Genomic DNA, 18,592 nt, shown 5'->3' with positions numbered 1-18,592 from the left:
CTCGACCAGTTCCGCAGGGCCTGCAAGACTGCCCTTTTTAGACGCGCCTATAATGATACGGACTGCTGAGTTGCAATGAACGAAGAACCGCCATCTTTAACACCATTTAAATTGGCAGAATCAGCGCCAGAACAGCTATTACTGCCAGATATATATATAATGTAATGTAAATTAAGTATTTTAATTGAATTAACGGGTTTTTATGTGTAATTTTAATTGTTAATCTAATGTTTTACTATTTATGTTAATATATTATTTACTGTTAGCCGCCCTGAGCCGCTTTGCGGGGAGGGCGGGGTAGAAATAAAATTTATTATTATTATTATTATATTATTATAATTTGCTTTAATGACTGTGAGTGGGAAGTCTTTTGACCATGTGATGAAGATGATGACAAACTAACAAATGGTTCATGAATGCTCCAGCTATGAAGAGGAGATAATAAAGGCAAAAAAAGAAAATTTCAAGGCGAATTTATCTTAATTCTAATTAAGCTTATAATAGGATCAGGCCTGTGGGTATGAGAAATATTGTCCTATAAATGCTATATGGACCCCCCCACACACACACTTTCAGCTCTACCTGCAGATAATTAGAGAAATGACTTGGTAACGGAAAAGCATCTTAGGGTGGAAGCAACACAAACACAGGCCAATTTCACATTTTACTATTTAAAGTGCTTTTTAGCCCCTCTCTTGCTGTGTGATGATAAAGGCCATTGTAAATGGGTAAATATCAGATTGGCTTTGTGGGAAGGTTGGTTTATCTCATTTTCTCCTTCCCTGTGCTTTACAACGGTAGATATATTTTTTGATAATGGACAAGCACAGTTTCCAGGCAAGTTGTAAGAATGTTTGCAGAATGTTTAGTCAAAGACAGAATGTTTAGTCAAAGCGTCTGACACACTCTGTAGAGAAACTGAAAGATGCAAATGATAGTTTCCAACTAAGCATATTTATGTCTTGGCGGAGAACCAGGACTTGGTAATTATTGCCACTTTACTCTCTGGGCATGTATGTGTAAGTGGTCCACCCTCACTGGGTATTTCTTCTTGCTGAACTGGGGCACAGAATTTTCTTGTCACTTTCCCTCTCATTTTTTAAAAATGGAAACAGCCTTGGAAGGTTGTGATGATCAGTGGAGGTTCTTCAAGCCTTTCTCCTCCTGCCACTGTCCCCTTCAGAAGAAAAATTACACAGTTCTTCTGAGCTCCTTTGCTTCCCACGGAGGAAAGGATGCTGTATCTTTTCCCCTTGGCTGGAAAAACAGCTGAGGTGGATTTTTGGAGGACAAATAGCAAGGAAGGGAAAGGGACTGAAATGCAATCCTAAACACGGTGACCCTTTTCTAAACCCATTGACTTCAGTGGATTGAGAAGGGCTCAAGTCTGTTCAGGGCTGCACTGTGAACAAGTCCTCTTCTGTCGTGTCATTCCTGATCACACCAAATGAAAACAGCTTTTTGTGTTGAAAGGAAGTTGTCAGGTAGAAGAGAGACACAGCGCTGTCCCATTTGGCTGGGTCTTGTGCCACTTCCGTACAAAAGGAATATGACTCTCAGAACCACCAGTGCAAAATCTTCAGTTAATCATTGGTAATATTAGCTGGATTTTTAAAACTTCTCTGAAACAGCCAGAGCAACTGCAACAGCCAATTTCTTTCCCCCCACACACAGATGATTCACTGCGCCCCAGCTTGCTATAGCCTTCAGTCTCATTAAGCCTAGGGTACTTTTGCTAAGAATTCTGAAGCTTTGCTCTCTTGAAAAATGTATAATGGTATTATGAAGCTCGTAGAAGCTCCTGCGTGAAACGGGGGATCAAGTACAACCCTGTCGCATTCTATATGTACCTTGCTGCACAGAATTGTTCCATCAAATATTTGAGAAGACCCTTTGGAGCGTTGGACTCCCTTGAAGAACTTACCTCTGCCATAACCTGGACTCTGCCATTGGATTCATTGACGTTGATTCGTCCTCTGTGAGACTTTGGTGTGGGTGTGGCTATTGTTCCCTTTGAGTGATTAATTTCATATTATTTTGATATATTGTCTCCTATTTATAAAGCATGGATAATTTTTGTACTTATTTTGAGATTGGTTTTTTGCAGAGGGTTTGACCTTCTTCAATCCCCAGGTGGGGGCAGGGGATTCCCCAATTTGGAGGACCTCCCCCCACTTCAGGGTCATCAGAAAGTGGGAGGGGGAGGGAAATGTGTGCTGTTTTATGAAATAGAAGCACCAAATTTGTAGCATAGCATTTGATGCTTCTCCTCAAAACACCCTCCAAGTTTCAAAAGGATTGGACCAGGGGGGTCCAATTCTATGAGTTCCAAAAGAAGGTTCTCCTATCCTTCATTATTTCCAGTGGAGGGAAGGCATTTAAAAGGTGTGCTGTCCCTTTAAATGTGATGACCAGAACTCCCTTTGGAGTTCAGTTATGTTTGTCACAACCTTGCTTCTGGTTCCACCCCAATGTCTCCTGGCTCCACCCCCAAAGTCCTCAGATATTTCTTGAATTGGACTTGGCAAACCTACTGGTCAGTTAGCCTATCCTTGGTATCTATTGAAACAACATGACAAATTGATTAAGCTATGGTATTTGCTGCCAGAGGATGTAGTGATGGCCAAAGGAATAAAGAGGTTTAAGAGGGGATAAGATAGATTCATGGAAGATGGGTCTATTAGTGGCTACTAGCCATGGTGACTGGGGGGAACCTCCATATTCAGAGGTAATCTCTGAATCCCAGTGTCTGTAGGCAACACCAAGGGAAGGTCTCATCCTTTATGCCCCGTTGTTGGCCCTCCAGAGGAACTGATTGGCCATGTGTGAAACAAGAAGGTGGACTAGATGGATCCCCACCAGAAGGACTGTTCTTATTTTACCAGATCCACATGCTGTAGACACAACACTTCTGTGGGAGGTCCAGGGAGTCAGGGACTGTTCCGTAAGCACTGTTGTTGACACTACCACCTCTGCATTGGAAGGCAACAACTCAGCAATAGGATACATGACTGTATACAGATAGTGTCTCAGGTGAGCTTCTTACCCCACAGTGTCACTAATTAAAGCATCTCAGGCAACAGATCAGGTATGCCCCTGCCAAAGAGGCCTTGGAAATCCAGTGCCAAACAGAATAAATCCCAGGCTGGACTGGGCAGCCCAAGCCCACCTTTGTCTAGTATAAAGAAAGCCTTTCCCCATAATTCCATTGGTCACTTACTTGTTGTTGTATATCCACACCAGTGTTCCATCCCTGCTGAAACAGGAACAACAAAACGTTACATGCAGCTGTGTTGCAGTTGCTTGCACTTCACATGTTGCATCAATGCTATGCAGAAACAGCAGCAACTCTCTTGAAACTACATCACCCTCCCCATTCTCAATGGGATGCCTTAAATGCCTGGATGGGTCTATGACTGGATCACCAAATCTGAGAATTTGTGTGGGGGGGAGGGGCGGGAATCAGCTGCCAGGGGCTCAATCATTGATTGAGGCCATATTGTGAATGGAAAGGAGCTATAACTCTTTCTCCTTTCCTCTACTGTCTCTCCAGTGAGAAACTGCCCTCCTATAATAAGCCTAGGAAGGAAAAAGACAGGTACATTTCCCAGTGCCACAGCTGCCTTTTACAACTAGAATACCCACCCGATGGTCTGTTCAGAGATCACCAAGATCTCATGTAGTTGTAGAAAGCCAACAGACCCACACTTAGTGGTCTCAGAGTGGATCATCTATATGGGGAGCCACATCTTAATTAGAGCTGAAATGGAATTGTTTGATCTCAGACACGCTCTACATTCTTTCTTGGGCACCAAATGTTCTGAGTGCTATAATATGTGGTATCTAATTGCAATGTCATTGCATTTTAGCTTTTGAGAGCTGGCTGTTGATAGTATTTGAACATCAACGCATAGTGCTATTTTATAACTGACAGTCGACATGCAGTGATATTTGAATCCAAATCTATTTATCAATATCTGATATCAATATCTGTGAATTACAGCATTTGGAAGACTGTGTGCAATGGTGTTTGGTATTTAACATGTTTTGAAGCTTCACCGTAGGTTCGTACCAAATCAAAATGGAAGTGCCCAGTGAACCCTTGAATCCTGAGTTAAATCTTTAGGAATAGGAGTAAAAATTCACTCTTTTTGAGGCATATCTTGAGATCAACAGAAAGGTCTATTATTCCACTTCCCCAGCTGCAGATGGGGGCATTGAGGCTGAGAAAACAGCTGATCTGAAGCTAACTGGTGTGTCTGATGAATTCCTTGTTTTGTATTTTTATACTTATCTTTGTTTTTGTCACCAGTTTTACTTTCCAGCTTTTTGCTATCAGGTTCATTTGTATTGTGGATGTATGTTGTATGGTTTTTATATGGTATTATGCATGCAAGTATGTTTTATATGTATAAATGATGTCCTGTTCTGACTTACAACATTGCAAATGCATACTAGGGGGTGAGATGTGGTACAACAAATCAGAAATGACATGCAATCCTCGGTTCAGTTTGCATCAGATCAAAAGCAGAACTGAACCAATAATTTGGGGGTTGATAGGGCAGGGAGGAGAAATACAAAATCATCCCCACAGTGAGTGGAGTAAGGTTTGAACTTCATGTCCTTCCTGGCTCACATTTCAGGCTCTTAACCATTCTATCCATCTTAAGAAAAGTTTATTTGCTAACATTTTTGGGATACGGTGAACCTGTTTGCACATTTGTTCCCAAGGAAGTAGTGATCTCTGAACAGACCTTGAAAGCCAGTCTGGAGCAAAGAAGAGGTTGCTGTCTGAAAGGCCTAAGAAAGGTGTGTGACTGATTCCCTGCAAGATGCAACTCTGTTCATTAGAAAACATCTCCAATGCATGTATACTATTTTATTGAATATGACAATGAAGTCTGATTAAAAAAAAAACTTCTGCATAAAGCAGCAAAAAAACCCCCAAGGCAATGACTTGAAATGGAAATTTATCTTCAGCCATGGTACTACCTTTACAGTTTCTCTCTCCTTTAGAGAAAATCTGCAGAAAATGATTCATAGATGGCATTTGGCTCCATTAAAGTTGACTAAGATCTATAAGGCTCAAATCAGCAAATGCTAGTTCTGTGGAGAAATTAGGAAGATTTCATTCATAGGTGGTGGACATGTATGCATGCCTCCAGCTCATGGAAATAAGTTGTGAAAATTATATCAGTTGGGTTGAGAAAACATATACTTTATAAGCCAGAGACATTGCTGCTAAATTATCTACCTAATATCCTTAGTGACCTGTTAATGGTTGCTTTATCCAAGATTACTGCTGCCAGATTGGTCTTTGCAAGGCAACAGAAACAAACAAACAAAAAATTGCTCCTGAGTTACAAGAACTGGGAATACAGTTGAAAATAAAGAAGATCTTGTGAAATTAACTGCATCCCAGAAAAGCAGAGAGACACTCAGGTTAAATCTACTTTGGTCAGGGGCTTTACAGAGGATGGGACTGGCAATAGAATAGACTGGGGTTGTCAGCCTCCGGGTGGTGGCTAGAGATCTCTGGGATTACAACTGTTCTCTTAGGTAACACAGATCAGTTCACCTGAAGAAAATGGCCACTTTGGAAGGTGGACTCTATGGCACTATACCCCATTGAATTTCCTTATCTCCTTAAACCCAGCCCTCAGACTCCCCCCCCCCCCCCTCAAAAAAAATTTCCAAGTATTTCCCAACTCAGAGCTAGTAACACCTAGGATGGACTGAATTAATACCATAGTTGCCCTATGGTGATAAAGGATGTCTATGTCCATGATTGTAATACAGGAAAGGATTATTATGTATTTTCTGTGTCTCTGTATTTTATATTTCCTCTTGTTGTTCATTTTAATAAAGATCAAAAAGAAAATATCTTGAATGCATCTGTCTTGATTTCTTACCAGTCCAAGTAAACAGCTACTACCACCGAGAAGAGAACAAGAGAGAAGATCCATAACAGAACTGTCTGTTTTCTGGAGTTCATTGTCCTTAATAGAAGGAAAAAAGGAGAAGTTTAAAACCAAGAGAATGCCCCGCCTTTCTGAAGTACAAGGTGGTATGTAATCATTTAGAACATTACTCTATAAAAATAATTGGCTGTAAACTAAAACCAAACAAATACAGATGAAGAGCCTTGGCAGATTAAAACACCATATAGAATGTCCAGCTGAAAAGTAAGTGCTAACAGTTAATCATAAACCCTCTGAAATGGAGGAGTCCTACAGCCTCATAGAAGAATAACAATGAGGTATGTGGTTTTCTGGCTATGAAGGGCTTTCAAGGTAAGAACCAGCACCCTGAGTTTAATACAGAAGCAAACTGAAAGCCAGTGAAGTTGTTTTAAAATAGGCTTGGGAGTGTCATCACTAACCAAAAACTGGGTGGCTGCATTTTGGACCAACTAAAGTTTCCAAGTTGCCGTCAAAGGCAGCACCATGAATATCAGTCTAAACTGGAAGTTACAGAACCATGGATCAACACAGCCGTATCAGTGCCTAGAATGGTGAAGTAGATGCTGTTGACTGAGAGGTTTAAAAAAAAGATATAATTTTTTAAAAAACCATGTTTATGCCACTTTTTTCTGAGGTCTTTAAAAAGTTCTTCAATGGAAAAACTGGAAATCTGACGGCGTACTGAAGGAAAAAAACCTATGAAATATTTTCTCTTTTTGAATGAGTGAAATGCTTTTAAGGACAAGGTGGACATGTTGTAGATGTATACAGCTCTTAAACCCAAGATGCATCTCTGCACCTAGGATTCCTAATCTTCATAAAGGGAGCATGCAGGGCTTTCATTGCTTCTCAGCAGTTGTGTGCCTTCTGTTCCTTTTGACCTGATGCAATTGACCTTTTCCCTATCCCTCAAACCACTGTGACACATTTACTCACAGAGTAAAAAGTAGCTTATTGCTTCTTTCAGAGCAAAGATGGGTCCAAGAACATTCCAAAGTTCAGAACCTAGACATTTCCTATCAGTGCCACTTCCTTTTAGTCAGGAATGAGTTCTAATTGTTCTCCCTTATCACTGTCACCACCACATCCAGAAAGTGATTCAGAAGAAACGGCTGCTTCCAGTTGTTTAATGAACTTGACAATTTGGTATCAACAATGCATTGAAAATGCCCAAATCCAAAGCTCCTGAAAATCTTATTTAATGGACTTGTATAGATATTCAATGGCACTGCAAATAGTACCTTGTAGTACCCTATGTAATAAATTCAAAGCGTAATGACTTGGAATTGCCCATGAAAACTTTGTGCCAAGTGTTAGATTCTCTGGTTTGGTATGTGCTGCTAACAAACAAACTTACATGGAGCCTCTTTAATGTTTCAAAGCTAATAAAAGCCATTTTTATTTAAGGAACTCTATTCTAGAGAGTAGAGACAGGATAGATATCTATTCTATCTAACTAGAATGGATAGGGATGCAGGAATAACATATGCATCCATGTTGCCAGAGTGGAGAGATTTGGCAATGTGTGCAAGAGAGAAACATCAGAGCTGGAAGGGAGGAAGTTTGTCCATGAGAATAGCATTCTACATCAAAGGGATAGTATCTCATAGCAGGAAGGAAAGGATGCTCTGTGTGTCCTGACCTCTCTGCTTACGTTTATGGTGCTGTCTCTGAAGTCTTGAGGCAGGAGACAGCATACAGTCCTCCACTTCCAACTCCAAGTTGAACATGAAAGATCATTGGAGAGCCAACTGTGAAAATGCCTGCCAAATGGTCCAAATTTGACCATATCGAATAGGATTAATGGGGAGGAATTACCTTTGCCAGTTGGTTGACACAGGCCATCCACTAGTGCAACAAAGACTCTCTCCATTTTAGATTTTAAAAGGGTCAAGGAAAGAAACATTCAGTAATGTTTGAAGTAGCTCTGTCACCACACAATCACCATGTCCTAAAACGGAGGTCTGTAACAATAATTAGCCAAGTCATCTTTATCTAAGGAAAGCTCCCCCCACCCCCCCAAAGTAGATCCACTATTGCCTATTCAAATGCATGAGGGAAATTATTCACTAGTAACAAGGGGCTGATTATCCTAGACAAAGGTTCTCTCAGCATCTGGCAATAATTAAGTGGACACGATTAGAGATATGAACGCCCAGGAAAAATATGGGAAGGGGGAGTTTGTTTTTTAACTACATCTAATATAAAATTCTTCGTATCTGTCAGTGTGAGCTTTGACTTACAAAAACTTACACTTTGGAAAAAGTTGTTGGTCTTTATTGTTTTACTAGACTTGCATTTGTTCTGCTACAGACTTTGTCCTGCTACAGAAATTTTACATCTCTGATAGACAAGAAATTTTACACCTGCGATGGACAAGAAACTGGTTTCCCACTGGTGGCCGCCTTCACAGTTCAAGTTGAGCAAACCTAAATGACCTTCTCACCTATAATAAACATTTCAATCCAATACCACTGGTCCATGCTTGCTGTCTTGAACTGGCATCTAGGCTGGGTCAGAGAAAAGCAACCTTCACCACAAAGGACCTGGCAAATGAATTGCTTCAATATATTTTGTTTCATGAATGGCACTGCTACCTTGTAGGCAAATTACAACTGTGGCATCTCAGCTGCAGATTTCTACCAGTGTCATTCCCAGCTGTGTTCCAACCTACTTTGTAATGGCCAGCTCACTAGTATGTTGGGCACTGACACACCAAGTGGCTGAAAGTATCAGTCTTCTCAATTGCCTTCAGACTGTCAGATTGGGGGGGGAGGAATATATGGAGTTGCAGTTGTGGACCCCTAAGTCCATCAGAACGTTCCAGGACAATATAAGACTCATGGGTCTGTAATTGCAGGCTATCCTAACTAGTTATTATTATCATTATTTATTAATTTAATTTCTATCACACCCTTCCCACAAGCAGACTCAAGGCGGGTCACATTATTAGAGGTCTCACAACTGACCAATTTTAAAACCACAACACAATAAAATCACAGAACAATAATAAGATGGCATTTACGGTTGGGCATTCGGCCGGCGCCTATTCTTGATCTGGTTGGCCTCCCCTGCCATCACTGTCACCTGTGCTATAAAATGGAATAATATCTGCCATCTCTATGGGATAACATCTTATCATGATGTGAGATGGCCAGACTGGGCAATATGCGATGATATGGAAAATTTTCTGAGTGCTGTTGAGTTGTTTGTTTATAAAATGTTTTTATTGTATTTTATTGTTTTATCATATGTTGTACTCTGCCCTGAGCCCTACGGGGAATGGCGGTATAGAAATATAAATAAATAAATAAATAAATAAATAATCTGGCTCTGGTCAGTTTAAAATATAGGACACTATGGCTGATTACAGACTGGCACTTTGGACCGACTCAGAGACGCCTCCGAAGTTGGCCCCAAAAATCCCTGCAGACGATAACATCTGCCTCCCGTCCCCATCCCACACTCACCCCGTCTTCTAGGCTGATCCACCCAGCCCAAAAAGCTACCACTTCAGAAGTGGTCACAAATTTTTGAGCCAGCCTCCAGTCGCCTCCACGCCATTTGGAAGGGGAAGGGTGCACACGAGGTGACTTGACTGTGTGGAAGTGCCAAGCCGCCCCAAGCTGGTTCCGGCTTTTTTTCCTTTACTGGCCAGTCAGAGCCAGAGCATAAGCGCTCAACCCATTAAAAAAAAAAAACAGAGTAGAGACTTCTGAGGCACCTCCCTGTGTGGAGGCACTCAGCTGTCTCAGGGATGAGATGGGACCGCCTGGCCGGGGACTGCGTGGAGGCTCCAGGATGGGTCCGAATGACATCTGAGGTCCTTGCCAGTACCACTCTAACTAGAAGAAGAAGAAGATATTGGATTTATATCCTGCCCTCCACTCCGAAGAGTCTCAGAGCGGCTCACAGTCTCCTTTACCTTCCTCCCCCACAACAGACACCCTGTGAGGTGGGTGGGGCTGAGAGGGCTTCTCCACAGCAGCTGCCCTTTCAAGGACAACCTCTGCCAGAGCTATGGCTGACCCAAGGCCATTCCAGCAGGTGCAAGCGGAGGAGTGGGGAATCAAACCCGGTTCTCCCAGATAAGAGTCCGCACACTTAACCACTACACCAAACTGGCTCTCCTAGTCCATCACCTTTGCAGAAGGAGAGATTATTATACCGCAAATGTGTCTTCAACAGATAATAATCTGTCCATGACCATGGTCTCCACTTGATTCCATCCAGTAGATCACCAATTTCTTGCTTTATGTAGAAATCCATCTTGTAGCCTCTAACATGTATGGGGCATAATGTAAGCTGAGAGAGTCCCATGATGGCCAGGGCAAGATTTCTTGGCTTTGGTTATTCAAGTCCCCTAGCATTATACAGATACTATTGATAATGATGGAATTTTAGATGGAATAAATGCAGATTCTTCCCCTGTTTCTCTTCATCTCTCTCCCTTCTCTCTGTTGTCTCCCTTTTCTCAGACTGAAAGCTCCTTGGGGGCAAAGACTTATTTTCTTGTGTCCATGTAAGGCAACAGGCTCACCGAGAGTGCTACAGAGATAACAAGTATTTAAGCAGGCTAGAGCAATAAGCAGATTTCTGTGTGAAATCTGGCTTAGTCATTGCCATGTTTATCATGGGGAATAGCCCTGTGATCAAGCCTTTTGGTCCTGGCAACTGTGTCCAACTGTTATCTGAAACTTTCCAACAAGCATTGTGTTAAAACACCATTAGCATTTATCTCTGATTGATGTATTGACTCTGTTATCAGAGAGCAGTTGCTTGACTGGGGTGCTCCAGCAATGATCGCTTGATCTTTTAAAAAACGAGGAGAGAAGGCCTAAATCCTCCTGCAAACAGTGGGACAGAATATGTATCAAGCATCCTAGCCTGGTCAATTAGCACAATGAGAAGGTTGAGTCATGTGGGGTCAAATGAGCTGTCCCACTTCTCATGCAGGTTCTGAACCAGTTGGAAAGGAGGAGACCTAACTTCAGAAGCAGCTGGTACCTAAATGACAGTTTGCAAGCCAGGACTAGTCATGTTGTTCTTCCTCCAAGCAGTTTAGAGTGGTGCATGCAAGTTCTGCCCATGCACTTTATCCTGGCAATCACCCTGGGAGGATAGGTTAGGCCATGGGTAGCCAAACTTGCTCAGTGCAAGGGCCACATAGAATAAACATCAGATATTGGAAGGAAGATTGGGGAAGGAGAGGTGGAAAGAAAGCAACTTTAAATACCTTCTCCAAGCTGCTGGCTGACTTGGCTTGAAGAAGTGATTTAGAGAGATAAATGTATTCTTCAAGTTGGCTGATGGATTAATGGGGTCTTCAAGGGCCACACAATATGTGTGAAAGAGCCACAGTTTGGCCACCACTGGGTCAGGGTGAGAGAGTGTGTAGCTAGCTCATGTTCACTGAGTGAGTTTCATGGCTGAAATGAGAGTTGGTCTCCAGGCTCCAGGTCTGACATGCTGCTCACGGCACCTGAGGCTTGTTCTGCCCAAGGATGCAGAAGGCATGGGACTCCCAGGCCACATCTGTCAATTGGACACACAGAGGACATGTACATCGTGTAACTTGTGCACCAGCAGTATCAGGACAGGATTGTAGAGGGATCTAGTGCCTGGCTAAAATACCGGTATGAGTGCTTTCCACAGCCATTCAGCAACACTGACTGGCTGCCACTCTGCTCTTGTAGCTAAAGCAGCAGCAGCTCAGTGATGTTAAGAGATGCACCTCAAGGCCTGCTGCCCTTTTGAACAGATTGCCTTGTTTACCAGAGGAATTTCACACTGAAGAGCAATCTCTGAGCCAGCAAGGAATCTCCATCCCTAGAACATACTATTCAGTCTTAGGAATCTGTTTATTTAGAACAGGGGTCGTTTTGTAGGGGGAAAAGGTGCAGGAGTTCAGTAGCATATCTCATTTGCATATGCCCCGGGATCTGTGTGCAGCAGGGAGAGAACTCCACACTGCATGCACACCCCAGCTGGAGGTTCAGGAGCTGCATTCCTGTGAGCTCCTGCTGAATTCAAGTCCTGATTTAGAAAATTTGTATCCTACATCTCTGGAGAATCTGCTCAAGGTGTCTCACAATAGTAAACATGATAAAATCATAAAACAGCACACAAATTGATCAATAAACTTAGCTGAAATATAAAAACTGGGTTAAATGGTTGCCATAAAACATGCAAGGAACAGACATCAGAAACGATTTCAAAAGTCAAGCCCCTTAGATTAAAGTCTGGGTAAAAAAGCTATTGCTTGCAGAAAGTTTTCTTAACAGAGATTCATTTCCTGTTTGATTCAGAATACACTGGGTTAAGGTTGCATGCTCTGTTCTGCTGGCTTCATGGTGGCCTATAGTGCCATTCATTGGCTTACTCCACAGTTGGCATCTGGTTGGATGATATTTAATGTATAGCCCATGGCCTGTGGGTGGCTCCCCAAGACCCAGCCAAAATAGCAGAGGAAAACACACTGAATGTGCTTCCTGGACCACAGTGGCAGAAATCCAGTTGGGTTGTGGACAGGCAAGAGGCCTTAGGGCAAACCGCTGCCCTGCCAATGCATGCAAGAGTTATCTGGGATCCCTGAACCTGGGTTTTCCTACCTGACATTGTGCCATACTGACTCTCCCTTGGTTTAACTATTTCATTGCCAAGTGGAACATCCTTGGCTCCATTTTAGAGAGTCTAAGGCACAGGAGCAGAGCCAATAAAAATATTGGCTACCTTCTTGCCCATACATGGCATATGCAGGTGACCTTAAGGATTTCCTTCTCCCATATGAACCTACCCATTCACTCTGGTCATTTTTGGAGGTCCTGCTTCAGTTGCCCGTGCCATCTAAGGCTCAATGAGCAGCAACCTGAGAAAGACCATTCTTGGTCATGGCAACAGAACTCTGGAACTCTTTCCCTCCCTGGGAGACTCGTCCATCACCTCTATCGATGTCCTTTGCCAGTGGATGAAGCGTTTTTGTTTCATCTGGCATACCCCCAATAACCATTATTGGCCAGTTTGGTGAGAGCCAATTTGGTGTAGCGGTTAAGTTTGCAGACTCTTACCTGGGAACAGGGCCAGCGCGTGGGAATAGGCCAAGTTGGCTGTATAAATAAGCTTGCTTTTAAACACCTGAAGCTGTTGCTCCAATGGTGATGGGGTGGGTCTGCCAAGCACAGGGTACCACTACTGTAAAGGCACTGTGCTTACAGGGTGTCACTGCAGTGAAGGCACTGTTTCAGGTTGCCACACACTCCTACCTCATCAAAAGTGGGGACACCAAAGCTGGGGCTCTGTCCATGTGGGAACAGGCAGTGCTTCAGGTGCTTTGGTCCCTGATCTTTTAAGGTTTGGTGTTGGTGCTGTTGTTTTATCACAGGTGTCCCATAACATCTAGTTGTAACTTTGACTCACAAAATGGTCTCAAGCAAACTTCACTTTCTCTCAGCTCCTCATCTGCCACCAAGATACTAGCCTACCTGACAGAGCTGTAAGAAGTGTTCCCTCTAAGCTGAGTTAGTGTGAGCTAGCTCAGTTTTTTAGCCTCCGGCTCACACATTTTTGTTTTAGTTCAGGAAAAATGGCCCCAGAGCAAACTAATTTATGCAGTAGCTCAGAACTTTAATGCCAGTAGCTCACAAAGTAAAATTTTTGCTTATAAGATTCCACAGTTTAGAGGGAGTATTACCAACAGCTTTGAATACTGAACAAAGTTTGAGTCCAGTGGCACCTTTAATACTGACAAACTTTTATTCAAGGTATAACCTTTCATGTGCAAACAGACTTCCTCAGATACAATGAAACAGAATTTCCTCAACCATTACATATAGGAAGAGAGAAGGGGTGAGGGGGTTTATTTATTTATTTTATGATTTATATCCCGCCCTTCCCAACAAGTGGCTCAGGGCGGCTCACAACATAAAAATTTGACATAAATAGAATTTAAGCATAAAAACAGTTAAAATAATTAATACATTTAAAATTTTAAGACATTTAAACCATTTAAAACATTAGGGACAGCAGACATCTAGTATAACTACACTTGGTTTCTTGTATCAGCTAGTCATAGGCCAGCTGGAAGAGGGTTGTCTTACAGGCCCTGTGGAACTGAGCAAGGTCCCGCAGGGCCCTCACCTCTTCCGGCAGCTGGTTCCACCAGGAGGGGTCCGTAACAGAAAAGGCCCGGTCCCTGGTAGATTTTAAGCGGGCTTCTTTTGGCCCGGGGATAACTAGGAGATTTTGAGTTCCCAATCTCAGTACTCTCTGGGGAACATGTGGGGAGAGACAGTCCTTCAAGTAGGCAGGTCCTAGGCCATATAGGGCTTTAAAGGTAATAACCAGCACCTTGTACTGGACTCGGTAAGCTATTGGCAGCCAGTGCAGATCCCAGAGCCCTGGCCGGATGTGCTCCCTTCTTGGGAGTCCTAACAGCAGCCGGGCCGCGGCATTCTGCACTAGCTGCAGCTTTTGAGTTCGGCACAAAGGCAGCCCCATGTAGAGAGCATTGCAGTAGTCCAACCTCAAGGTGACCGTGGCATGGATCACTGTTGCTAGATTGTCGCGCTCCAGGAAGGGGGCCAACTGCCTTGCCCGCCTAAGATGAAAAAATGCAGACTTGGCAGTGGCTGCTATCTGAGCCTCCATCGTTAAGGAGGACTCCAATAGTACCCCCAGGCTTTTGACCCTGTTAGGGTTAGTTGTCAGGAAGGTTGTCAGAAGATGCATAAGTATTGGGTGGTCGTAGCTGAGATTGGATTAAGGTGGTTGGCAGGGGTCATTTTGTAGAAAAATAGTTGGTGGAGCTCATCCAGGGGTTGTTATGCAGCTGCACCTACTATTCAATGGACAAGGTGGGAAGGAGGAGGTGGAACTTTCAGAAAGGTTCAGGGGCTGTGCTCCTGTGAGCTCCCGCTGAATCCGAGGCCTGGTGTTTGGTAAGATCTGTGAATGGCAGTAAATTAGTATATAATACGGAATGGTCGAGAAAATTCTGTTTCAATGTATCTGCGGAAATGTGTTTGTAAATGAAAGCTTATACCTGGAATTAAAGCTTTGTTGGTCTCAAAAGTGCCACTGGACTCAAACTTTGTTCTGCTGCATCAGACCAACACAGCTACCCACCTGAATTTTTGCTTTGAACACTGTATGTTGTTGCTAGGTAGTGGTGTAATAACCTTACTTGGAAAAGCTGACATTTGCCATTTGGAAAGGGAGACATGACAGGCCACTGGAAACCACACAGCTGTTTGCTAGCAGTGCAAAAAGGGAAAAAAATAAATCATGTTTTGAATTCAACGGAAGGAAGATCGATGGTATCTGGTGACAGGAAGAGTAACTTGCAAAGCACCCTGTTTGCTTAAAATTCTGCAAGCAGGGAGGCAACTGCTGAGCCTGCTCTGGGTTGATCCTCTTGAGAGACATGAAGGCGCAGGGCACTCTTCTTCCCAAGAGACCCTGCAAGCTGTCTGCCCACATTCTTTACATGCAAAGCTAACTGCTTGAAGGCAATAACATAGCAGGAAACGTGGTTTGATCCTTATTTGACTATGAAGCTCAACTAGAGACTGAAGCCAGGTCTAGCTATTATGTTTTTATATCTTGTTCTCCCTTGAAGGAGTTCAGGGTGCTTCAGTCTCCTCTATGTTATCCTTGCAGCCATTCTGTGGGATACTTTAGGCTCAGGGAGAGTTAGGGTGGCCAGCTCTGGGTTGGGGAATTCCTGAAGATATAGGGAAGGAACCTCAGCAGGGTGCAATGCCATACAGCGCATCCTCCACAGCAGCCATTCTCTAGGGGAACTGATCCATGGAGTCTGGAGATCAGATGTAAAAGTGGGAGATCTTGAGGGCCCACCTTTACGTTACAACCCTAGGGAGAGTGGCTGGCCCAAGGTCCTTCAGCGGACAGGGAAGTCCTAGGTTTGACAGGGCCCATGGAGGATCTAGAAACAGTGTGATATCCAGTTAGACCTGGGGTGGCCAAACTTGCTTAACATAAGAGCCACAGAGAATAAAGGCCAGACCTTTGAGAGCCCATAAGACATGAACATCAGATGTTGGAGGGAGGAAGATAAATGGGGGGAGGCAGGGGTGGAAAGAAAGCAACTTTAAATACATTCTCCAAGCCAGCAGACTGGGTGAAGTGGGGGGCTTCAGGAGCCACACAATATGTGTGAAAGAGCCACACGTGGCTCCCAAACTGCAGTTTGGCCACCCTTGAACTGGACTGAGATTTTAGTAGAGATTTAGGACCTCTCCAGTCCTAATCTCACCATAAACCCCTATATTGGGCTAGGTCTCAGAGGGTTGTTATGAGGCTAAACAACACTGGCTTGGTGCTCCCTAGAGGAAAAGCAGTTATCAATATGATAGTTTAGACAGGCAACTTCTCTTTTTTGAGACAGGAGGAGGCTGGGTGGGAAATGTGCTTTGTCATGAAAACAGACTGCAGGAGGGGTGGGGTTCAAAGCCACATAGCTGTAAGACCCTTCCAGTTAAAGACATGCACGAGTTCAGAGACATATATAGTCCATTAATTACATTTTTTACGTCTACCTCTCAATAAACTCAGAGTGCTATGTGTGGGTCACCCAGTGATCTTCATGGCTAAATGGGGATCTGACCTGGGGTCTCCTCAGTCCAGTACTCTAACCACTACCCCACACTGACTCCAAATAAATTTGCATTCACATTTTATAAAACTAATCACATACAAAATCCTGAATAGTGATATATCTTTAACTAGAGGAAACATATTCTGTGCTAGGCGTGGAGTCATTTCTTCCCCCATTTTATATATGTTATTTTCACCACTAGCAAAATCACATGCAATATGATTACCAAAGATTTATTTAAATTGGGAAAAGTGCCATGAATCAAATCAGGTCTGGGGCTGCCTGAAGTTCCATTTGATCAATCTGTGGCCATGGACCACTTGGGTATATTTCTCATGCAATAGATTAGTTTGATTGAATTTTAAAACTGGAACAAATATATTCTGTCATTTTGCATTTTAAATTCTTTTTTCCAACCAAGAGTTCTGTGAATGCAGGATTTTGCGCCACTTGAAATTTACGAATCCAAAGCTACCATCTCCCCCAGCCTGCAACTCTCAACATCTCCAAAAGGTAAACACGCTCTTTCTTGTTCGCTTTCCCTAAGGTTTTTTAGCAGTAGTTTAGCCACCAGAGATGATTTTATCTAAGCAATGTAACGGTTCTCCTTAAAAGTCAACAAATAAAAAGAGTAATGTCTTTCAACCACAATGGGAAAATGAAATTAAGAACAGATTAACTCTGGCAAGAATTAGAGTCTAATTTGTTTTTTAAACAGACTATCTGGGCTGTTAAAAATATTCCTCTAAGATGAAGGACCTTGAAATTTATGGGATGCAAAGGTGAATTAGGAAAGCGATCTAAAAGAAGGAAAGTAAAACAGTAAAGCAGCTTCCAAATGAAACGCTTTCCTTTTAAAAAAAAGAGAGGAATAAATAAATAAAATACTTTCCCCTACAAGGTGAAAGAATTTAGGAGTTGGAATTGATACATACCGTGTGGCCGGACTTGACTTCTCTGAGCAGCAAAACAGAAAAAGTGTTAACCTGCACAGCTTGGTGTTCTGCTGAACTAGGCAGGACTGTAATGAAAGCAAACGGTTCCAGCGCTTTCTGTCAAAATTAAGCCCTTTTCTCTTGTTTCCGAGGGGGATTCCTCTGGACCCAGCATACTGAACTATTCCCACAGAAGCCTATTGAAGCAGGCAGAGAGGGGAGTTTCAAAAATGGACACAAGACCCAGCAAAAAGCCATCTCCCCTGCCAGAACTTCTCTTTATTTTTCTGATTGGCTTGCCACGTTTCCTTGTTTTGCTGGAGGAAATCTGGCAAATCATGCTAGTGTTGATACAGTTGCTTGCAATGTGGGGGGAAAATAGTAAGAAGGTGGAGCTGACCAAAAGTACTGTTTTGACTAGTGAGGTTTTGGTGACTGAAAAAAAGTCATGCACATGTGCTTGGAGGAGAAATGGTATGGTAAGTAGGTCTCTCTCCCATTCGCTTCTAAAATTGTTCAGTTTCTAAAACGTTTGCCTTTTAATACATTTTTCTGCAGTGCAAAGGGTAACATTTCAGAAAACAGTGCTGAACCATTTGGAAGGGGAAAAGAAAAAGATGTCAGCAACTCTGAACATGCACAGAGTGCCATTTCCACTCTGTTTAGCAATTTTGTACATGGCTAGGATCAAAGTTTGGAGATCAGAAGCTTTCTGTCAGTGGGCATGAGAACCTGTTGCTTTTTAAAAAAGAAAACTCAAAATTTCAAATAGAATCAAGGGCTGGTTCTGGTAAATTTTGAGGGTTTGTTTCCCTTTTAAGCAGTCTAACCGCAGCCAAAGTGCAAGCTAAAAGCTTATCAATTCAGTTAGGGAAAAACATGTAAATTAAATAAATAGAGCGACAGCAGTCTAAAATAAAGTATTTGGCAAGGTAGGTTGAACACTGCAGAGAATGATAAAACATAAGTATAAAAACAAAGCATTGAGCGCAGGATAATATATAGTGAACAAGAGATCACAGTCCTGTTCCTTTTCCAAAAGTACCTTCCTGAACTGTTTTGTCATATAATCCTATCAC

At 42.8% G+C, this 18,592-nt stretch overlaps 1 protein-coding gene across 1 annotated transcript in view; it reads right to left on the bottom strand.

Annotated features, from left to right (window-relative positions):
• Positions 1–17,908, bottom strand: part of LOC132580529 (N-acetyllactosaminide alpha-1,3-galactosyltransferase-like) — a 29,904-nt gene extending 11,996 nt beyond the window's left edge. The window contains exons 1-3 of the mRNA XM_060251390.1: positions 17,514–17,908; positions 5,913–5,999; positions 3,221–3,256 (exon numbers count right to left, since the gene is read on the bottom strand). Coding sequence (XP_060107373.1) covers positions 3,221–3,256; positions 5,913–5,995 — 119 coding nt within the window. The 5' untranslated portion in view covers positions 5,996–5,999; positions 17,514–17,908. The remainder of the gene's footprint in view (positions 1–3,220; positions 3,257–5,912; positions 6,000–17,513) is intronic.
• Between the last annotated feature and the right edge of the window lie 684 nt (positions 17,909–18,592).

The sequence above is a fragment of the Heteronotia binoei genome, chromosome 12, assembly GCF_032191835.1.
Source record: "Heteronotia binoei isolate CCM8104 ecotype False Entrance Well chromosome 12, APGP_CSIRO_Hbin_v1, whole genome shotgun sequence".
NCBI lineage: Eukaryota > Metazoa > Chordata > Lepidosauria > Squamata > Gekkonidae > Heteronotia > Heteronotia binoei.
Note: the sequence above shows the minus strand (reverse complement) of the source record. Positions and strands in the feature narration are given on the sequence as shown.